Source organism: Anopheles ziemanni, chromosome 3 (assembly GCF_943734765.1).
Source record: "Anopheles ziemanni chromosome 3, idAnoZiCoDA_A2_x.2, whole genome shotgun sequence".
Lineage (NCBI taxonomy): Eukaryota > Metazoa > Arthropoda > Insecta > Diptera > Culicidae > Anopheles > Anopheles ziemanni.
Window position 1 is genome coordinate 23,633,954 of NC_080706.1, and position 24,053 is coordinate 23,658,006.

At 47.1% G+C, this 24,053-nt stretch overlaps 1 protein-coding gene across 1 annotated transcript; it reads right to left on the reverse strand.

Moving 5' to 3' along the window:
• Positions 1-421: 421 nt before the first annotated feature.
• On the reverse strand, positions 422-22,344 carry LOC131289445 (centrosomin). The gene is made up of 7 exons (XM_058318707.1): positions 22,127-22,344; positions 6,760-6,800; positions 5,967-6,232; positions 5,269-5,874; positions 3,993-4,184; positions 1,001-3,197; positions 422-892 (listed from the first exon to the last, which is right to left on the reverse strand). Exons 1-7 carry the CDS (start codon positions 22,216-22,218, stop codon positions 606-608), a joined length of 3,681 nt encoding a protein of 1,226 aa, XP_058174690.1. The 5' UTR covers positions 22,219-22,344; the 3' UTR covers positions 422-605.
• Positions 22,345-24,053: the final 1,709 nt, after the last annotated feature.

The following is a 24,053-nucleotide window of genomic DNA, read 5'->3' on the forward strand; positions in this document are numbered from 1 at the left end:
TTCGATCGCACACACGATAAATTAATTTTACAAGTTTCGTGTCATGTCTTCAAAATAGTTCTGCCCCTCCCTTCTCACAGCACACCAACATTTTTCCTAGCTCCTAGCTCTTTTTCTTATTGTATTTGGAACATACATAAACACCACACTAGACACATTCTATCCAAATCTCACTCCTTTTGCCTCATCCTTCACTTATTTACACTCGCGTGTGTTTCCTTGGATAATGCTTAATAACAAGTTCATCATGGTTCTCAAGTTCAATTGTTCAGTAAATGTACAGTCCACGTGGCTCCAGTGGCTCCACTGTTTGCTAGCCGAACCTTCTCCCCATTTCCGCGAAGACCTCATTAAAGGAAGTAATAAACTTCTCTTCAATTAACCTCCTTTTTTAATCTATTTACAGCAATGATTTTTTTTTTTGCAATAAAGAAACATTACATTTTAAAATAAGATGAGTTAGTAAAGAGTATTCTTGTTGAAGAGGGTGAAGAGTGAATGATGTGGTAATAAATAACGTTTCTGTTTGTTTGCAGTAAGGCCCCATCGTACGCGGTGGACACGGGACGGATGGACGGAACGCCACTCTAGCGGCGGCCGCCGCATTACCGACGCTCACTGCCGGGGTCCATGTTACTGTGCACCGTCCGCAGCACGTCGCGGGTCTTGTGGATCTGCTGCTTGATGTCCACCTCGAGCTGCTCCTTGCGCTTGTTGGCCTGCTTGATGTTATCGTAGGCCTGGGTAAGGCACCGGCGCGTTTCCTTGTAGCGCCGGCGCAGTTCCGTGTAGTCCGCCTCAATCTTGGCGCAATCGTGCTTCACGACCGTGGTCATTTCCGATTCGCCGCTGCCGACGCCCTTCGACGATTCTCCTCCGTCTTCGGTTTTGACTGTAAATGATGAAAGGAATGGAATGAAAAATGGAGTTAAAATTGTCCCTTTGGGATTGAGGAGTAGCATAATTTCGCCCGCCGTATTGTGTGCCTCGTCGTACTTACCTTCCAGTGTCGGATTCAACAGCAAGTTAGACATAGATTTCGTCAACTCCAGCGTCTTGAGTAGGGGGCGCTGCTGCGAACCGGCGGACGTCGGTTTTCCCGCACCGGCGGACGTCAGCTCCGTATTGGACAACCGTCCCGGATCACTCTCGATGCCCAGGTCGGGCGACGAGTTTTCCAACCGTCGACGGCCCGCGGTAAGTTCCTCGTCGGTGGCCGACGTCGAGTTGCGTGCGTCACGCATACGGCCACAGATCGATGTCGAGCGGTCGTGCGTTACCGCGGCCACCTGTTCCATCGCCGCCTGTAGCCGTTGATTCAGTTCGTTCTTTTCACACTTCATCTGCTCGAGATCGTTGCGGGTGCGGCCCAAATCGGCCTCCAGCTGGCGCTTCTCGTTCAGGGCCTTCGTGCGCTCGACCGCCAGCTTCGATGCGTGCAGGGTCGCCTCGTCAAGGCTTTTCTTCATGGAGGCAACGAGACGCTCAGCTTCGGTCACCTGCGCTCGTAGCGCTTGCTCGGTTTGCGCCATCGTGGCCAGATCGTTGTGCGCATCCTCCAGCCGATAGTGCAGCTCGTCCAGCTCGCGCAGTTTCTCCTGGTGGATGTTTTTCGAGATGTAATTTTGCGCAAGCGCCGTATCGAACGATTGCTGCTTTAGCTGCATCTCGTTCTGGAATGCATCCGTGAGGCTGTGGCGCAGCTCGTCCAGATGTTGTTGCTGCTTCACCAACGCGGCCTCCAGCTCGTGCTTGTGCCGCTGCTGCATGTCGTCGTACTCGGCACGCATCGCGTCCAGCTTCATCTCCGCCACACGCAGATCGACGGCGGCCTGTTCGCGCTCTTTGCGCAGCTTTTCCATCTGTGTGTCCTTCAGCAGGATGTCGTTCTCGAGCAGCCGGAGACGCTCCGACGCTCGTTCAGCCTTTTCTCTCGATTCCTGCGCCTCCCGTTCCCAGCGAGCGGACGCCTGCCGGTTACCGTCGGCTTCCGACTCTACGCTGGCCAGTCTCGTGCGCTCCTGTTGCAGTTCCGCGTCCAGCTCGGCTAGCCGCGCTTCGATCTGCTGCACGGTGGTGTCTTTTGCCCGCAGCTCCCCGTTCAACACCGCCACCGTCTCCTGCAGTTGCTTGAACTCAAGCACGGAAATGCTTTTATGTGCCACGGCGGCGTTGCCACCGGCTCCCGTCGCCGCTTCGTTGTCGGAGGTGGAGCTCAACTCCAGCATGGCTCCGGCACCGGTACCCGAGCTAGAGAGAACCATCGAACCGGTTGCGGTGACACCCGCCGGCGATTGCTTCTGCCTCAACAGCGCCGAATTGTCCTCCAATCCAATGCGGGCCAACGACACATCCCGGTCCGGCTCGGACCAGGCTTCCGAGTCAGATATGGGCTCGATGGCCACGGGCACCGGTTTGCGTTCCTTACTTTCACGGCGCTTGTTGCGCGCCTGCTGCTGCTGGTGCTCGAACAGTTCCCCACGAAGAGCCCTATTTTCGGCGCGCAGTGTTTCGATCATCTGCTTCGTCTGGGGAGTGGTCGCGCTGCTGCCGACCCCTTCCTGCACTTTACCGCCACCATTGTTAGCCGCTCGATTTTCCTTGTCGTGCTCGGCGTCATCCTCCCCGGTGACCAGATGGCTGCTCTCGTTCAACCGCAGCGATGGCTCAAGGAAACCCGAGAGACAGCTCAACTGCGCCAGACTGTTGTTGGCCGTCAGCGAAAAGCCGGTCACCGAGATGGACATGTTGAGGCTGCGCGACAAATCCAGGCTCCGATCGACCGCCTTCCGCATGGCCCGCCGGCGATCCATCGAGAGCGTCCCGACGAACTCCTTGTTCTTGAGCAGCGAGTCCAGGAAGCCCGCCAGCTCCTCGAGACGCAGCGTCGAGATGGCGCACAGGTCGGCACACTCTTTGCGCCACCGTTGGGCCTTCTCCGCCTCCTCGCGCGCCTGTATCAGCTCATCGTTCAGCTGCTTGATGATAATGTTGCGATCGTTCCGGTGGTCTCCCGCGCCACTGCAAAGCTTGTGGATGAGCGTGTCGTTCTTTTGCTGCAGCAGCTTCGCTCGCTGCGCCAACGCATCGTACTCGGCCTGACTGACCGGCTTGCGATCCTGATCGACGATTTCGATCACTTCGTGCAGGCTACTGTTGGTGCCAGCCGTGCCGTGTTCGGAGGGTAGTGATATGTTCTGCAAAACAACCGGTCATAATTCCAGATAAGCGCACATGAAATGGTAAAATGAACATGATGTCCAAAGCCAAACAAATAGAGGAATGAGTATTAAACGATATAACACATGGTTTACCCCAGGTGTGCTTAATATACGTGTTGTTCATTGGATTGTACTGTGCGGAAAATCAAACCAGTTTGGTAGAATGTTAACACAAACGGGAAACACACCACCATCATCCAGCCACCACCAAGAATAAAGCCATTTGTTTCAGCGATCGAAAGTAAACATTACTCACACGAGATAGGAAAATGTTTCATACGGTAGCGAGTACAATATACTATAAGAGTTCATCACGAAAAAAATCATTTGAATAGGGGTTGGGTAGTAATCATTGTAAACCGGCCTAGCGACGATTTGCGACTGCATTGACGCTAGACTTTGCACCTCGAACGGATGTCTGGTGGATCGTAAAGGGTTGAGAAAATTACAAAAACTTTGAGTAAACATTACGGGAACGAAAATGTGAACATTCTAGATTTAGATCAGGTTTTTTTTTCTCCCTCAATTTGGTGCATTGGTCACAAAGTGCTGCACTTAGAAAAAGGAAAGCTAAAATACCTTCCTGCTGGCTTCATGAACCTTCATCTCGGCTACCTTTACCGTGGGGAGATCAATCAGAGACCAAAGGGGAGTAGGGTTCGGGCAAAAACGAGTCAAAAGACGCATGAAGGTAGCGTTAATTTTATAGTAAAATATGCTATCACATCGAAAGGACAAGGCCGGTGCCTCCCCCCCCTCCCACCAACTTACCGAGTTGCGCTTCAGTTTGGCTATCTCTCTGTCCTGCTCCGATAGTGTCTTGATTAGCTTTTCCACCACCTTGCAAGACTTTGCCAATTCGACCGTTTTTTCCTTCAGCTTCGTCTCAGTGTCGTCCAGCACGCACACCTTATCGGCCAGCTCGGCGCGGATGTCGAAAACTTGCTTTTTCAGTCGATCAATCTGTAATTGAAATAAGATGTCGAAGAGTCCAATCATTGACGCAGTATTTACCTTTGCAACCCACATGTGTTTTATGTACATATTTTATGAAATATATTTCTTTTCAATGTGGGATCAATTTTTCACCGTAACACCATGCCGTACCACAGCGTTCGGCACAAATGGTTATTTATCATTCGAAATTTTCTGCAGAAGCCACCGAAGCAACGGCCAACGTGTCGCGTTCTTGTCTATGTCACTGTTTTCGTTCCCATTTTTAGATGTAGAGCAGCTTCTCCCACCGATGGGCGATGAATCAATGCTAAAAAACTGTGTCACAAAATCGTCAATCAGAGAGCGGCAAATTATGTGAGCGGGCAAGTTTTGCAAACAAGGTCCCTTCTCTTTTCCCGCTCGTTCCTTCAGATAATCCTCCAGACCTTGTTCGGCACATCGATATTGTTGGAGTAAGTTTTCGCCTTTCGGTGGTATCATGTAGGGTTGTACGGTGTAATGGTGACACGGCACAAACTGGTCATTTTGACGTGCTTTGTTCGGCGGGAATTCGGGAACACGCTGGTCTTCTTCATGCCTTCTGTTCGGGTAACATTCGAAACATGTTTCTTGGGGCAGTCCAAAATATTTTATAGACCCTTTTCGATTCACTGCTCGTCCGCAGGAGCGGAGAGACGCAGTTTGCGATTTTCGAGCATACGGGCGGCAGGTTGTTCTTTTGCAAAATGGTTTCTTTTAAAAAGGGGGAATTAAAAACAAGAAAGCGATAGTTGTACTCCTTTCATTAATGCCACAATGTCGAAATTATGAAAGAAGAGGTTTATGCTATGAAATCATCAATGATTCCGTAAGAATATTTGTAGTTGAATTATGCAATCCACATTCGGTAAAATGGTTTTTTATATTGTTCATAAAAAACCATGGGCTTTTCTACTGATAACAGAAATAAACCTCCAAGTATTAATTTGACCTTCTTTTTTAGACAAATTATTGCATTACAAGATTTTTAAAAGTGAAATCTCCTTCATGCTAGTATGTATTATTTCTTTTAAGCGAAATTTCAATTTCGATTTGACAAACTTACCTCCGCATCGACTTGGGACGGCTGTTCGTCCAGTTTTTCACGCATCTCCGCATTCTCGAAACGCAGCTCTCCCAACTGCCCCTCCAGCTGGCTAATCGTGGCCGCTTTCTCGTCCATCAGAGCCTGCAGCTGCTCAACCTGTCGGTTCAGATCTTCGTTCTGCTCCTGACACTGCCGGACGATACTTTCCATGTCCAGCGCTTTCAGCTTCTCCTGCACGCTCATCTCGCTGTGCTGCTGCACCGTGTCGAGGAAGTCGAGCAAACTTTCGCCCACAGCTTCCCGCGCACTCGAGGCCCTGGTAAATCCTGGCACTTGCTCCTCCTCCTCCTCATCTTCCTCTTCTTCGCCCTGTACTGGCCGTTGTGCTGTTCGTGTGGCCGCCGTATTTTGCAGCTCGCGGTTCAGCTGTTGCAGCTCGGCGCCCATCTTTTCCAGCGACTTTATCTCTAGCAGATGCATTTCGATCCTATTGTTGAGGTCCGCCACCATCTCACGATGTTTCTCCTCCGTCTTTCGGTGGTCTTCTTCCAACACCTCGATCGCCTTCGCGGCCTGACACAGGAGCTGCTGCTTGTCGAGTAAATCCCGCCGCAGCGACTCCAGCTCGACCTGCAACAAGGGTTGATGAAGCGTCAAGTCAAACTATGCTCAGTAAACCGTGGAAGTTTGCACCCTAAAAGGGCTGGCCGTGCAGCGCTTACCTTGAGGTCGATGTTCTGCTTCGCGTAGTTTCCATCGCACGACGCACCCGAGGCGGAGGAAGAGTTGGTCAAACCCAGCCCGAGGTTGTCACTCTCGGTGCAGATGCCTGCCTTCTGCTCGAGGAAGTAGATGCGCAGCTTGAGGTTGAAGTTCTCCTTGCGCAGCGAAGATATTTCCTCCTCGTTCTCGCGCAACGAGCGCACCTGAACCGGTGAACCATGTCCCGTCAGGGCGGTTATCGATGGCGTGCGGAATCCCATCGCGTCTGCGTGGAGGAGGAAAAAAAAAAGAAGAAGCATCCATTCAATCATAAATTCTTCCCCCATTTCAGCCCCTGGAAGTGCCCGCTATGTGTGTTCCAACGCCATAAACAGATAGTCCCAATGTACCGTCTTCGAAGCTGCCGATCAACAAATTTCGATTAATCCCAACATTTGGAGTATTGGGGGATTCACTGTTGACAGATCTTCGTGGCAAAGCTTTTCTTGGTTCGGTCCACCATAATTTTCTCCTGCTATTAAGGCTTTCATCCATTTTTTTACAAACAATAAAAACTGTAGAAAATCAAAATTCACTTCAGAAAGAAAACCCAGAGAAACTTGTGATGTCCGTTTACAAAGGATACTGTGATCCAAACGTAAATTGAATTGGCACTTTTCTCTCGCACATAGCACACTTTGATCTGCGATGTTGTTTCCTGTACTGTGCAACATTTCATGGAGCTCGATTCGTTGATTATTATTTATTTTAAATGCCCCGTCAAAACACCATAATCCTTTGTCGCACACTTACATGAATTGTCCATGCTGGCATCCTGGTGCACGCCGGGACTTCTGAAAGAATAAAGCAAAAGGAAAACGTTTGTAAACATCCAACACAAGAGTACGTGGCGGTAACGACAATAAATAAATCTAAGAATCATATAAATATCGGCGCATTGCGCATAAACAAACATCCGTCGATGTTGAGAGCTGAAGATTCCTCATCCAGAGTGACATATTTATTCCCTTCTTCGACGAGTCAAGGGAGGTCAACGGACATATGCAATAACATATCTACCCACAATAAACGACGCTCCTTGAGACCCAAATCTATCGATAGGCGTGGGCTGTCGAGAGCGAGCGAGTGCCTACGAAGGGGCTGTTGGTTTGGTGGGACTGTGCTTTTAAATCAAATCGATTGTTTTTGCCCACTGGGGCACAAAACGCGCAAAACCCGGACGGATTGGATGTACCGGATTTGCTGCTGATGGATGCGGATCATTCGTCTTGATCTCTTGATCCGGAGCCGAAACGTATGTCTGCCACGACGCGGTGTGCCTTACGTATTCGATGGTGGTGCTTCCGCCCAAATAAAGCCCCTTAGACAAGCGGGTCGTTAAATGGCAGTGTTTTTCTGGGGTATCATTACTCACTTGATTAGTCAACCACCCACCCATCGAGTTTGACGAAGAACGCCCCAATTCTTAATGGTGCTCACGGTATCACGGCTTGGAAAAGGGAGAAGAAATCCTAACCAAACGGTTTTTTTTTATCTTCAACACACTTCCTACGCCCTTTTGATGAACAGCCAGCCCCCGAACGACACCGGAATTCGTTGTGTACGGTCGAAGACGGGCAGAACCCTCCCGAACCAGGAAAGCTGGTTCAGATCAGTTTACTCTTGAACCTAATTAAGATCATCAAACGGCAAGAAGCTGCAGCGAGACATGGTTGGGGGTTTTGCAAAACGGCACACACAGAAACAAACAGACACGCTAATTATTTCGCACAGTTCCCGGTTCGGATGACCACAACTCGGGCCACTACTTGTCGGGCGGGCATTACTCTTGCCAATGTCACACAGCGTGCGGACAAGGACGTTGAAATGTGACGCTTTTCCGGTCCGGCGCGAAGAAGAGACCGTTGACCGGCATCGGGGCTTACCTTTGCCCATCCTCCGGTCGGCACTTGCTGTACCCGTGGTCAATGGAAATACAACTCCGATACCGTGGTCTAGGGGGGTTCGGTGCGCCTGAATTCACAAACGATGACCTGAACATGCTGATTCGAAAAAGACACTCGTCCACGGTTCGGATGACAAAACACGTCCAATTGAGTCAATTATTGTCCAGTTTGCAGAAATGCGTGCGAGTTTGTGGGGCCACGAGTTGTCCACGACCCGCGAAGGAGACGAAGGACGGTCTTCTCTCGGTGCACTTCCGAGACACTACTGACTTACTGACTTTTCTCAGAACCGTAAATTAAATTGTGCTATGATTAACTTCGTTTCTATAAATATAGAACATACAATTCCTACATGTTGGAACGCATTTGCTCTTTTTTCCTGGATTGTTAAAAATAATATTTTCACATACAATGCAGTATTTTTTCCCCTTTTCAACAAACAGTAAAACAACTACAATCTTGCACAAATTAAAATTACAGTCGACTCTCAATTATTCGCGGTGGAAAGGGAAATCTCGTAATGTCGATAATGCGTAAAAGTGAAAAATATCAACAAAGCAATACGAATGGACGGAGCTAAAAAGCATTATCGAATGTCTTCCAGGTAGTATTAGTGTCTTGAAAGTAATACCAAAGCCGGTAAATTTGATTAAACATTTTTTGCAGTCCTGGGTTCATATTTTAACAAAACAAAAAAACAGGACCCTCGGGAGTGTACTGTATTTAAGATGGTTTTAGCAAAAACTAGTAAGCTAATTTAGCACATGACGATTTTGCGTTATCGAATGTTTTTTCATGCGTTTTATAATTAACCTATTTTTTGTGTTAAAGTGTTTCGTTATACATGAATTTCGCATACCCAGGCTTGTATATGTTGTTATGCATATAAAAATCAATTATAATTGTTCTGTTCCTGTTGTAACATGTTTGGAAAATTATAAACTGTGACTAAATATCAGTTCCGAGTAACTTTTTCTATCTTTGTCTGAGAAACAAAAATAAATTTTTCGTATGTAAAAACCACAAACAAAAGACTAAAGGATTGCAACACGCCTGAATTTGTGTGTTACGTTAAAAGTTATTTAAGTGCCCCATCTTGTTGCTTGTGAAACACATCGAACTGGCCGATCACATCAAGATAAGGTTTAAACTAAGTGGCACACTACTAAGCGCTGCCGCGGTTTCGCAACTTATCAGTAGTATTGGAGGAGTTACGTAAACCCCGAATCTGGTTTTTGGAAGTTTTTTCTTTTTCGAGTCCGTTATCTAAAGTGCTCTCGATTTGGGATGGACGCATAAGAACCTTTAAGCAATAACCCCGTTCCGTTAAGATGTTATGGAAGCAAACCCCAACCGAGGGGGTGGGCGAAAAACAGCATGATGAGTTATGAGATTCCGGTGGGGATCGTGTTCCCCGACCGAATGCATGCATGTAAGCTTACCCGAATCCGGTCCCGAGCCCGGATCGTCGATTCGGCGTGGACGTGGCCGTCCGGTTGGGTGTGTATTTGAATATTCCAGACATGCTGGTGCTCCAACACGATCGCTGCTGTTGTTGCTAACTCCTACTAACACGCTGCTACTAGCCCGGGAACCACCTCCCGTTGATGGCACGTTGTATACTTTGGTGATCGCACTCGCTTCCCTCTCTTTCTCTCTCTTTGGTTCCGGTTTGGGCACTTCTTTTTTCTTTGGCACATCGAGATCAAAAATTGATCGCTTTCAAAAACTACTCCCGCTGCTCCTGCTGCTGCTGCATGTGGTGGTCCCGTTCCGAAAATGTTCTTATCGAGTTCTGTTTTTTTTTCCTTTTCGAACAACCTCTTTCCACCATCAAACCATCACCACCCACGGGCGAATTTGTTCCTCGCTCCTGCTGCGTCGGTCAGCTAAACAGCGTGGCCGGACCGTGGGACGGATGATTTCCTACCGAGTTTTTAACGAGCATGTTTGAACCCATCATTTCCACCCTCCCCGAAAAAGGCAAAACAAAAAACACAAACGAACGATTGGGATGGGCTGCCGGTTCAGCTGCGGTTTGTCGGGAAATCACCTGTCATGTCAGATACTTTTTCCTTCTTGACTGACCGCGTACGATCGCATAAACACATACACGTAAACGCACACTTAATTTCACTGCTTAAAACCGTTAAAAAACACCGTCGCGCTTGCTATAAAGCCTATAAATAGTAAGGGTGAGATTGTAAAATGTTTTCCACTGTCTGGAAATGTGTGTGTGTGTGCGAATTATGAGCAACATTATTAGCGAAATTCCATACGGGCATTCCTGTGATTCGCAACGTCGTTGATGATCGTGGATAATGGGCCACAGGTGGAGGCGCCTGGTGGTGCGCGCGTGAATTCGATGATTATTTGCTTTACCCCACAGCACCTCCTTCCCCCGGCCACCTGGCGCACTAATGACCGGGCGGATGAAGAAGGTGTTTATTTTACCTATGAAAAATAATTGGCCCACCACATGCTGCCCCGAAAATAGAAGTTCGATCGTTTCCGTTCCAGCACAAATCATACCAGAGGAGGCTACTATACTTCACTTTTTATACAACAGAATGTAGTTTGATGAATGTATTAAAGCGGGAAAAAGGAACTGTTCGGGGATCCCAATCTTAATATCGATGATCATTGGGATCTTTTCGAGCGCAGACAAAATGTTAATCACGAAGGGGATTATTAAAAATAAACTGTAATAAATTCAATCCAAAAATATCGAAGCACCACGTGTAGGGAGGGGCTCGGTTGTTTATTTAACATCCGTTTCGAAGGTTTCCTTGGATGTAAAAATGTGATTGACAAAAGGAACTTTATGACCTCAACGAAGATTTGTTTCCATTTGAAAGATGATTTCATTCCATGCCCAATATCGTATCGAATTCAGCACGCAAAAGCTAGCACACAAATGTAATGTACATGATTTCTGATGTCATACTTTAATTGAAAGCAAACATCGCACAGGATGTGACTGTTGGCGTTGAAAATGCACCAACATCTAGGTTCATTTCCTGCGCACCAACTGACGGACTGCTGGCGCCTCCGTTGTACGCCACACCGGAAACAATTTCCGCTCGGTCAAATACAAGCAAAAATATCGGCCCAATGCAAACAGCAAACAACACCAATTACAACTGTTCCACCGCACAAACATTGCGAGAGGAGGTGGATTAAAAATGGTTGGATCATGGAAAAAAAAAAGAATTATTGGTTGACGACGACGTACTCGAAATTAAATATTACTGCCTCACCGCTCGTGGCAGCGATTTTTCCGTAAGTTTTCCCCGTAAGCCGGTCACACGGGCTGGTGTCGCTTGTCGTGGACAGTAATAAAAACAAAACGCCAAAGGACAAACAAATCAAAACCCGAAAGCAACACACGCACGCGTGCGGACGGAACATCGTATGCTTCATCGTGACGTCAAGGGACATGAGTTGAGGGATCGTGTGGGCAAGAATTATGCCGATGGTTTGCGGGATGGGATTAACTACGAACTTTCTACAACGAACGTTCCACCGGGCGAAAGTGAGGCGGAATATACCGACAGACATGGATTTTCTTGCTTCACCAAAGCGTCCAGCGTCAAAAAGAACCACATTGTACGGTGCATGTGAATGCAATAACATTAATATTTACCCATCAACACCAACTTCCCACCCGAACACTCTCCGAACACAAGAACGCAACCTTCAAGGCCTGTGATCGAGGAGTTGGTACTGGTACCAGATGACGATCGTGAACATTGGGGTCCATCGAGTGAAGGGAAGGAGAACAGAGTGAGATAAAGTAAGGGATTTCTTCGAAACAGATGTGGCCACGTGCAGTACTTCTCGGCGCTTAAAAGGCCATAGAATACGTTTTGCGCCGTTACATCCACCTGAGAGGGCTGGTTTTCATCACACTGAAGAATATTGCTCACCGAAAATGGAATATGAAACACTGATGACAAAAGTTTCGCATTCAAGATTTTCACCCATCAACACCCGTCGGAAAATGGGGCTGCGGAACGGAATCTATTAGGGATGTTGTTTACACGATCGCGATTACTAAACAACAAGCTTTATAAACCCCCAAAATCCTGTGAAGGTGGAAAGGGAAATGGAAACATAGGTCCACATTTTACTGCATCGCATTCGCTGACCTTCTGGTGGGCTTGCCTTCCGATTTGATGCAAAACTATGACGTACTGGCCACTCCATTACAGAACCTTTTGCCTTTGCTTGTCGCTCTCATGTTTTTTTTTCTCTATAACTTCTTGTTGGTAACTAACGTAAACAAACGTTTAAATACCTTCGGTCTAGCTTCTGTATGAAACTGTACCCCGACTGCGGCAGCTGGCCATCCTGGGAACTCCGTAGCGTGATGGGTGTTTCACTAAAATCTTCCCCGTTCTAATGATGACCGATTGGGAAAACGGAAAACTCATTAGCTCGCGTCTCATGTTGCTCGCTTGGTCGTCTCGAGCGGAAAAGGTTGAGTTTCTCTATGGGAAACCACGTCGTGAGTTGACCTCGTCGTCGGTAGACGCAAACATTAAATGTCAGCAAGCAACTCATCGGATGCAAACATTGTTCTTGTACGCTTCTCTTAGTCGTCTACGGCATATAACCCTTCCTGCTTCAACGCTCGTTTTCATCAAGACGTACCTCTAACAAACTGTGGTCGTTACTCGTGATGGCGTTATTTTCGGTGCGCCGTTGTTGTTATTTCCTTCCTCTGTTGAAGCACTGCACCGCGATTGTACCTTCGTCGGACCGACCGGTGACTGCGGTACACAGTGTGTCGCAACGCGTCCTGGGACCCCCGTCAGCGATGACGACACGGGTCCTGCTCTCGGTCGGCGTCCCGGCGGAACCGCGAGTCTCTATACCGTATCAACCGAACTGCAGGGCTCTGGGACTAGCTGTGCGCACACGATCCCATTAGCTAGAAGTGGGTCACAGTACTGGTAGACCTGGCACGGTTTCTAGCGGGATCCAACCCTACATTTGAGGCCGGCTACCAACAGTTCCGGGCGTCCTAGGCACCCAGCACGCGAGCCCCAAAGTTCCTATGAGTTACCCCGGGCGTGTGTGTGTCCTTCGGCCGACGGCCGTGGGACTCGTGGGGCGTTTGTTTACAGCACGGTCTACAGCCATGGCAACCCGATGGGAGCCACTTTTGGGAGCCTTAGGCGAAGAAAACACGAGGATGGTGTGGAGAACCCATTTATGCCCTTCGAAGTATCCTACACCACCTCCCCCGTTGGTAAAACAACACGGCCACGTAATGTGTGACTGACATGTGTAAGGCAAAGTAAATCCCCTTGCTTTGAGTAGAATTTGAATTTGTCACATCCAAGATGAGACCCAATCCTGTACATCAAATCCTTCCCTCGCCATCGATTGTGGGTCTGCGGCCCTGAGAGTATTGATCCCGTTCATTCCGGATACGGTGCGAAGGCCGCAAGCCAATGGATTCAGAATTACCGCGTCCGAACCAACCTGCCCGGCCTGCCAACCGGACATCGCTCAAAATTCTCTACCGAAGGTTAACGCGACGGTAGTGCTGGCGGTTTGGCTAGTGGCATTTCGTTGTGCCGAAAATAGCCACACACGAGAAAATCGAACTCGCCAGCCCGAGGAGGCGGGAAAATTAATGCGAGCGGTCAGCATTTGCACGAACGTACTATCCCGGTGCAGCAAGGGAATGATTTATATTTCTGGCCAGTATGAACTTTTCCATCTAGAGCAAAAACAGAATGCATGAAAATAGTGAAAATTAAATCGTTTGTTTGAAAGGTTCATCATACGATCGATCTGTGGCGTACAAATGAGAACCTCAAGAGCTTACGCGAAAAACATGGATGAGCATAAAAAAAAGGTGTCAGTATGAACTAATGAATCTGTGACCTACGGGGGACTGATGATCTAAATTCGAGGAATTTAGGAACTTCACTCGTTTGGTGCAGACGATCCAGGCACCGAAAAAAAAAACCCGATGATACTCCGCCGGGGATCGCCGTCGTCTAGACGCGAACTCCCACCTTCAACCGCAGTCTCTTGTAGTAAACAACATGCAATTTATTGAAAATCTTACGATCGAGTTCGGGGCGTTGCTTACTACCGACGACCGTGTTTACAATCGATCCGCCAGCAAAAGATGGAACATCGATCGAAGGTGAATTCACCAAAACGGTTCACACCCATTTTCTACACCAGCCGAGCAGACGAACCACAACGTCTCTAGAAACCGATAGAAAGGGGATGCAACAGGGTGTTGTTGGAGCGAATGGCGCGACTTAGGGCGCTAGGGTGGCGTCATGATGTCGTGTGTACTTTGAAGCCAGCATCCTATCTGTGTGTGCTATATAGCTTTGCGCCGGTGGTTCGGTTTAATTTCGGGTCCACTTTTTGGCACGCGTTTCCTCCTGTGTTTCGGTGCCAAACCACCAATGTTAGGTAGATGTGTGAAGGTAGATTTACTCCTCTGTAGGACAATTTATCAAAAGTTTGTATCTGGTTCAATGCACTAATTGTGGTAATTCACCCGATATTAAGCGGCCACATTTTTACCGCTCTCAATGGTTTTGAAAACGAGTACCACACATTCCACTTTGGAATCGAAATGTTGAAACGTAAAGGGCATGGCGGCCATGTGTGACCTTATTAGCATGAAATAGTTAATTCTAATTGACACCTTTAAGCATCTCGCCACATCTCATCCGACAAGATCGGCCAAAACACACAACTGGCACCCACCCACAAAGGGTGGGAACAGGACACACACACATGACTGCCTTGGTATAATTCGTTGTGGAGGTATAAATTGGAAACGCAAAAACAATGTCGTCGCCGGTACACAATTCTCGACGCGCAGCACGGAAACCGGTCGCGTGCGCAAAGAAGAGAACTCGGCCACGTGGGCGCACGCTGGTAACGCACCGACGATCAACATCGATCGGTAAACGATCGAACAATTAGCATTCAATCGATGTACCATATATTGCAGGTCGCGTTCGTCGCGTGGGCATAGGTGGACGCGGGGTGTCAAAATAAAGTCAACCGGCTCGGAACGGAACGGAACGTACGCAACATTTCGGCGGATGTGGGTTTGAGATGGACGGAAGTACCTGCCGGACGGGGCACGGGGGTGGGTTACGTAGCGACACGGTTGGATGCGATGGTGGAGCTTGCGATTACGCAACGCATGTTTTGGAGGGTCGCTGCGACAGACTCAAATTGCGATCGAAGCAATCGTGCACGCCAGCCAAGCCCTTCTTTAAACATTCGATCATAGTATCCTCTGCCGGAGACGCGCGTTGTTCGATGCGATCTTCCTTCTCGACTGTTCCTCTGCCTCTCTGTTCCACTTGCTTGGTTGTCGCTCGGTATCACACCCATGTTCGTTCGACCGGCAGCAAGGAAGGGGGAACGGCCAAACTGAACTGCACGTTGTTGGACTTCAATCGAAAAACGTGCATACGGTGTTGCTTCACGCGACTAGCGGGATGGACGAGGGACGCGTCTACGGTATGAATCTAGTAGCCGGCGGATGCTTTCTAACTTTCCGTACCGACCCAAAGGCAGCGTCAATTTCGGGCCAGACCGGGCAGCCAAAAGCCAGCCACGCAATGCAATCCTAGGTGAGGTCGTGGCTGTGGCAAGCAGTTGATCGACTCACTGTCGTCTCCCGACGACGATGGACTTCGGGGAAGGGATTGTCCCCTCCCCCGGGAGAGAGGGAGAGAGCGAGGGGTGAGTTTTCTAGCCGGCCATGCACGAACGCAATCACGCACGCACGCACGGGACCAGGACGACAGAGCAGCCGATACGCAGCATTTGGCTGGGAGATTTTAAATTTAGACATCTTAGTCGACGACTCGTCGCACAGCTCTCGGCCAATCAAAGCGGGCGTGCCACACGGCGTTGGAAAAATGCAATAAACAGCTCATTCACTGCAAGTAGTTTTTTGAAGATTTCCACGCGATGGTGGTGCAAGATGGATACAGGCAGCGTGGATTCGAGTGATCAAGAATACTCTGACGTCGACTTAAGGTTTTCCACCTCATTCCAGTGCAGAGAGCGAGTGTGGGGTCCACGCCTCTAGCCCTTCAGAAGGGATTCCGTGATCGCGGCTTATCTTTCATCGGCAGTAGAATTTGGTTGGAAACTAATGGGGACTTGCTACCGGCGAGACGGACGATGGATAGTGCTGGCATGGGAGAAATCTTTCCCCAGGAGAGGGAAGATAGTTTTAAGTGCATACGTCCAAATTTATCACCACTGGCATTGGCAGGGCAGAACGTGGCAGAAAACGTGCCAACGGAGTCGATTGAAATTGATTGAAGGTAATTTCACGGAGCGGGAAGCTTTGCTGTGTTTCGACGGGGGTTGCTTGACGAAATCAGATATCTTTAGAGAAAAAAAAATCATGCGAATTGATTGGTTGGCTTCCCTCTTAATTTAAGAGATACTCAGGGTATAAATTACATCCTGGAATAGCAGATTCACATTTTTAGTATTTTGTAATTCGAACAGTGATGACTATTTCCGTGGTGATGTTTATTTTGCTTTTTTTTCTCGATGCTACTCGTTTGGAGCATAACATGGATGAAAAATATCTCACCAAGTTGGGATTAAAAAAGTTTATGTAATCCCATTGGCCACTGCTAATGCAACCAAACCCATACATTAAATTTGACCAATGGGTGGTCATCCGTTCAGAACACTAATTCCAGGGATTCCGCTGAATAAGCGCTCTACCGAAATATCTTAACCCCTAAAAAGGGGATTTACTTTCGCTTGCAAAAGGACGTTGGATGCTGGAGAGAATATTTGAAAATCGTGACGTTTCCATGGTAGCGCGTTATTGAAGAAGAAGACACGGCAGCATAAGCGGCTCCTGCGATATAAGTTACGGGTAATTTATAGTTTGTTATGATTGGCACCGAAACGGAACCGCGCAACCAAGCGACGGTGGACGTCGTCGTAGGCGATGAGCTCACGTAGGCGCAATCAATCCGACGACAGCCGGTCCAGAACGACGTGCCGGGGCCGTAGGGGACACATCCGGTGCTTCAAAAGCTGGTCCCTAGTGTGTTTGAAGCGGGCCCGTTCTGTCGAAAAATCTCGACCGAAAATTTCCGTCTGTGTGTGCGTATGGAGCGTGGAAGGTGGTGTTATTTTTAAAAATACCATATTTTCAAAAACGACTCACAGTACCGAGTTCCCCAGTTTCCTTTACCCCGATTGAATGCTGTTGCTCCTTACCTTCGTCTCTTTTTTTTTCGAAATAAAGATGCGGGCTTTGAACTGTCGCGGCCATTTGTTTCCAAAATGCGTAGACGGGCGGATTTTGGAGACCGGCTTTTAAATCTGACAGCTTCAGAATGAACGTTCGAAACAATCTTTTCAGCTCGGTTCGGCTCCAGGAAGTCGTGGCCGTATTTCACGGGCGATGCAAGCGCTGTGTGTCATCGGATATGCATTTTCCTGTCACCAAACGACCTCACACAGTTGAGGTATCTCTTGGGCTTCATCCCGAGCGCTATGCGGAGATCCCTAACGATCTTAAGTACTAAGACTGAGTAGACTTAGCAGTAGCGAAGCTTAGTGAAGCTAATTAAAGCACGTCAGATTAATTGCAACGATTCAAAGAACCGTGAGCTTCAGAGAAGAGAAGAATTTTTAATCTTAAATTAGGGATGCTCGAAGGTCTCTTTCCATGTTTTTTGCTCAAACAACGTAGGAACAAAGTGTGAGAGAATGTATGCAAAATCACCTGCTATTTTCATTCACGACTATTAAGTTTATTCAAATAAATTGAAGCCACGTTTGAAGCGCAAACATTGTAGGTGAAGAGATGAGCTGCATGGTATTCAATAGAATGTTAATCTTCATTCCACAATCCAATCTCGGCTTCATTCCTCCTAGCCTAACAAATGCTATTAATGGATGTTTGTGGATCATGTTTTCCACGTTCCGATCCCTCTAATCCAACCGCACCGCTGGCTGACGATGAACTCAGAAATAGAACTTCTATCCAACCGATCGTCAATAACAGTCGCGATGTTCTCCACACGTGAGAGGGTCATCGATTCAATATGGGTTGTTCGTGGTCCTAAAGTCCACACACAAACGGGTGTTGTTCTACATTTCCCGCGTAAGGGAAAACCTTGACCACTAACCCTGGGTTGGCCACTGCGTGGCCCCATCGCTACACCTTCCACCCGCCGACTCCGTATTTGTGTAGCTCGGAAGGTTTATTTCCCATTCTGCGACGCAATGAAAATTGATGTTTGTTGTGCATTTCCCATGCCCTTCGGCACGTACGACCGATTTGGGATTAGACACAAATTTCTCGACCCGGGAAAACCGGGGTAGGTTTAAGCTAAGAAGCGGAGAGAACGAGAGAAATGCTTGGGGAAATGAGGATGACGGTGAGTTGCGATAGAAACGTATCGTCTACTAAAGGCGTTCCTTTTTCTTGGCGAAATCCACGAATGCAATCGACTCTGGTGACTCATCGGTCTTAACCAACAACACAACACCACACCACCAACACCACCAGCCAGGGTCATCCACGGGCGGCGCCTATCGTAATAGGCATTGTCTGCTGTGCTCTCCTTTCCTTGCTGTGGTCCACACATCACGAATCACAGGAACGCGACCACACGGGGAAATGATTTGGCTTTGGTTTTACTGCTAACGAAAAGAAACGCGATGCACTCGGTGCGTATAATGACACTGTACTACTGCAACAGGGCTGCTTATCTTTGTACTGAAGAAAGATACCGCTCATTTCATCTTTATCTAGAACAGTTTTGCAATGCAAGTAATGACACACGCTTGTCTACTTTGTGGATTTGAACACATTTCCTATGCCCATCGCGACGGTGACAGTATGGGATAAGAGGATTAACGCCACGCTTGCCTTTCCGTTCACTTTCGTACCACGATAGATGTGCTTGGTAATCTCTAACAATTGTCACAATTGAGAATCCTTTTGTGGACAGAATTATGGTTCTGTTGTGCGATAAATTTGCAAATGCGTTCAAGCACGCACGAACACACATCCGAATGTCTTGTTATTGTTTACAAATTGGCACACACAACACGCTTGGTTCGCGATAATGGCAGAATATTTTTAACGGCTCCGAATCGTCCGTTTGCATTTTGAACATTCATGGCACAAACTGTTATCGAATGAACTGAAGAAAGTTTACAATTGGTAGTAAATTTTTTGCCATGAAAATTATTATAACACGATTCCCACCCTTTTCACGTGGTACTGGTAGTTTTTCATCGCGTGGGAAGCGTAGGTACCATGACATGGCGCACTAGGATGGTGGGAAATTGAAGAAAACACACTGTCCTCATGTGCGCATGATCGATGGATGCTGAAGAAGATGTGCTGAGAGTGCGAGGCATAAAGAGTCTGTGGCCAGCATCCTTCACGATTACATCTCTAGTTTTTTGCCTTCCTTAACTACTACCAGCATTGCACGGGGGGATGATGTTCTCCATGATTTAAAAACCGTGTCGCGAACTAGAGAACCTTCGCATTGTCCCATTCTTACTTCTTTTTTTTATCACTTTTGGTTCAATTCTAAGCTTCTGCTTGTTCTCAACCACAACCGCTGGATACTTAGTTGGCTTATGAAGGAAAGTGAACAGGGTTTAGTTTATTTTGCATAGATTGAGCCCGTCACATTTCTGAGCTCATCATCTCCGGCATTCACTCAAACTATGGAGACTGGTACATAACGTTATGATACACCATTCAACAGCCTACATCGACAATATTGCGCCCGGAGCAGAACACATATGATGGACTATCTCACTCCATTCAACTCCAAGCTTAGCGATGATAAGCTATTCGGCGTTTCGGTTCTACTTTACGGCCGAATATTACCATATAACCGCGATACTGACCGTCGCTCCCAACACTTTCACCCTCGTTGATCAATCCACAAACCACGCACTAGCTTTTTTGCGGCTGATTAAAATGATCTCCCGACACGCGGTTGGGGGTTTTTATATTTTTCCTCCTGCACCCTATTTTGCTTTTACTTATTAAACTGCTGTAAAGCGTGCACCAAACGTTCAACAAATGCAGCGAATAATGTGTTAACTACTTGTGTCCGTATGTCCGTCTCCCGGGAAGATGGGTGATTTTTTCTTGCACGCCGTCGAGAACCAACCGTGAACGCTGTTGCGGATCCACCCCACGGAAGAACCGTTCGGAGGAAATCTCACCAAAGTACTGAGAGCGCACGTTTGCTCGATATCGTTTGTCGGTTACGCCGCCTTCCCGTGTCTTTCTACACACAAACAGACACACACAACCAGATGTTTATGCATGTGCCTGTGGCTAGTTTGTACTCTGGCAACGGGGATCTATCCCGGCGTGCATATCGTTTTCGAGATCTACTCGCGAAGTAGGGCCACCGGATACTCTCCTTTGGAAGCATAAATATGCTTGCCGTGTGGTGCTATGCCGGCATGGCCGTGCGAGTGTGTATGTGTCCGCGCGCGCGTTGCCAAGGGATGAAAAATGTACACCACATGTTGGAAGGGTACGAGTGCAATGGATTCTTCTTTTCCCGCTGCAGATAGATAAAGGGACAGAACGTCCCGCGCTCAATGGGGTGATGAGGATGATTCAAACCGATGGTTAGCTATGCAGTATGCGTGTGGCAGCCCCTTTCCCCAGTGTTGATTTTATTCGTCACTGGAATTGCGTTAAATTGAACATCGTGCGCTCGATGGGGTTGAAACGGTCGAAATGCAACAGTTGTGTGATAGCACAACAATACCCGCGGTCGAAACAGCCACGCATACACTGAAGCCCTTTTCAAAACATAGCGCTGCATGCCTCATCATTTTGGCTCTAGCCCTAGTGGAAGCTCAAATAAAAATCTCTCAAACACGAGAGAATGCAACAGCAACTGAACATGTGCGTTGCCCGAGTGTGTTTTACTTTGCTTGTTGTTCTAAATGCATTTCAAATCAGCACGTGGTAACAGGAGACTCGGTATTCGCCCATATGCTTGCATCGAAGAAAATCGTGAAGGACCAAAAACGGCGGAATCTCGAAAGCATAGATGATTTCTTCCTATGGCAATGCGTGCTAGTTCAGGTAGCGAAGCGCCGGTTGTAAAAGAAAGAAAAGGATCTTTCTATTCTACGGCAGGCAACAACCTTCGAACCCAGGGGGTGTGTCCTTTGCACAACAGATGTTTTTCCGGTTTCCTTTGCATCCGGTTTTCTGGAAATTGAGTATCGAATGCAGCTTCTACAGGAAATTACTGCCAAGGACGAGCCTGTTGGCTTCGATGCACCGTCAAGGATGATTTTCTAAAATACAGATAGGAATTATTTTTGTTTGATGCTTATGGTCATTAATTCTTATTAAATTCGTTTACCAGCCAGCATGGCCTGCTTGTTTGAAACAGAACTTGCTAAGATTCAGACAAACATGGTTATTGAACAGAAAAAAACCCAGCCAGCTGTCATTAAATGCAAAGCGATGTCTGTATTGAAAGTAAAGTGCGTCTTCTGTGGATTGGTTATCGAATGTCTGAGCGAAGACACGGCTCAACTGTTGCAGCACCTGCGGCACGATCATCCCGAAAGGGCAATGGAATTTCAGACCCCAAAGAAACCAACAGAACATGCGTTGACCGGTGGTACACGTCGAGAAAGCGAAGCTTCGTCATCGGATGCCGATGGGTCTAACGAAGATTCAGAAGCTGAAGCATTGCTTCGCCGGGTTCGGGTTAGCTCAAGGGCGGCAATTGATAATCACGATTGCAGTGTCAGCAGTGTAAGCTCGGATGATAGTGAACCCTCTCCCACAAATGTCAGCAGACGCTCGCAAACCTCCTTCACGTCACAAAAGTCGGTACTTTATCAAACGTCCATTAGCAGCTGGCGCCCCGGAGGCCACCCTGTCCAGTGTCCGAACTGTGGTGCGAAGCAGGTTCCCATCGCCCGGTCACACGCGGACACCGTCACTTGGTCCTCCGCGGTGGCTAAGTGCTTATGGTACTGCTGGCCACTGTGCTGCCTGACCTGGTTACTCTCCGAGCCGACCGAAGGTTACTTGCACTGCACCCGATGCGATCAGCTGTTGACCGAGCACGTCACCAAGGCGGAACGCGACCGTGCAGGGGGAGATTTTTGATCGACCCGAATTCATTGAACGGAAGGGCACCTACCTGTTTTCCGTGAAGCTGGCCAAACACTCCCGCACCTGGCTGAGCTGGCTTTCGTCTAGGGAAGTGCTAAGCTTCGATGGCGCAGAACTCATCCTGTGTAGAACCGTGTACGCGAAATCGCGGACGAATCCTCGAACGGGTTAACGAAGGTGCACCGGTCGGTTGCAAACTGAACGTGTATTCACGCAAGAAGCTTCGCAAAGAGGTTTGAGCCGTGGGTCCGATCGGCAAAGTCCGAAAATAAAACCAACGTTTAGCCAAGAAAAACAATACAACACACAAACACAGAGCACTTGATTGGGGATGCGTAGAAAACTTGGCACTGTAATCGAAAACCTTGTCTCAATACGAAATACAACGAATTACAACAACAAAATGGTAGGCAGTACGAGCGTTGTCAAGAAAACCAACAGAATGGCGGTTTCAAAACGAACTTCAAAAGGCGTTGTTTACTTTTGAATTGTGATTAGTGGTGGCAGAATCAGGAATCAATCACTTGACGGATCTAAAGGATTGGATCGTATTTAACGGATTCAGATCAGATTTGGAAATCGATTTTATGTTTGTTTCAAACCTCATCCGAATCAACTTGAATATCGTTTCCATATGTTACTTTTTTCATGATTAGCAGAACTACTGACATTAGTGAACCACACATTAGAAATGTGTGGAATATTCTTATTACGGAAAAAGCGAGTCATAAGTAGTGATTTAATCAAGATTCATTTTAGAATAAACGATTTCCAGACCGGCATCGATTGATTCGCATCGTCTCGCGACTGTTTCATGGATTGGGATTCGGATTCGGAGGTCCGGATCTTAGAACGGATTTGAATCGAAAGATGTGAATCTATGCATGGCTTTGACTACCCCACCACTAGTTTGATTACCTGTGGGAACGGTTTGGAAAATGGAACGCAGTGACAGTTCCGTACTAGAGTTGTATAATTTCTATTCAGGTTCATGAATCTGAATGATTATCGATTCGATTTAGAGATTCATGCATCTTTTAACGAGGTATTTATGAATCAAAAATTATTTATTTATTTTTAATGCACAAACTGAGAAGAGAGATTCTATTTTCTTTGATCGCCTGATTCAGGGCCAACGCAAAACTATGCAGATTCGGGAAAGATTAATGTAAGATTTATGAAGATTCATGAAGGTTTCGAAAGATTCATCAACATATGTTTATTCGAATCCAAAAACATTCATGAATCAATCTGAATGATTCTTAGGAGAAAGATTCATAAGAATGAATCTCGCTTAATGATTCATAATGCACAACACTATTCCGCACCAGTAGAAGGGATGCCAGTAGAACAAGTAAACTGAATAATTTAAACATACACGACTTATTTGAACATTGATTAAATAATCATAATTACAGTGACTATGAAAAATAAAAATTATAAAATCTACGGGTTGTGTGGTTTTATTGATTTTAAATAATTTGTGCATCACGCTCAATGCAAGGTTAGAAGACCGTTTTGAAAGCTGCCAGTTGTATTTCAAATTGTTCGTCCCGGTTATAAATTTTGACATAATTGTAAGAACTCAATTCGTGCAAAATATCTCTGATGTTTATAATTTGCATGGATTATTTATTGTGATTTGAACGGACTTGAGCTTCATTGGCAGCACTGTACCTACTTTGTTTAGTTACGAGGGATAGGAATGCCATTTATTCAAAAAATAACGTTGAAATCGCTGGCCGTTGTAAATTGAGTTATATTTCATAACATAATTGTTCAATAATTACATAAAGCAATGAGTATTATTAATCGTATCCAAAATTTGTGCAAATTCTTCCAAATACCATCGAGAGTTGGAAATTGGTTTTTAAACACATGGTAAAAGATTTTCATTATGTTTCTGATAAGCTTCACCTAAGTTAAGCTCGATTTTTTTTCTGTGACACAACGTC

Excerpts from the sequence above, each read along its gene's own strand:
- LOC131289445 (XM_058318707.1), bottom strand. The coding sequence starts at position 22,218 with ATGAGTTCTGCGCCATCGAAGCTTAGCACTTCCCTAGACGAAAGCCAG. Across the intron at positions 6,801-22,126 it reads GCCAGCTTCACGGAAAACAG|AAGTCCCGGCGTGCACCAGG; the intron begins GTAGGTGCCCTT and ends TTATTCTTTCAG. Across the intron at positions 3,198-3,992 it reads CCAAACTGAAGCGCAACTCG|AACATATCACTACCCTCCGA; the intron begins GTAAGTTGGTGG and ends GTTGTTTTGCAG.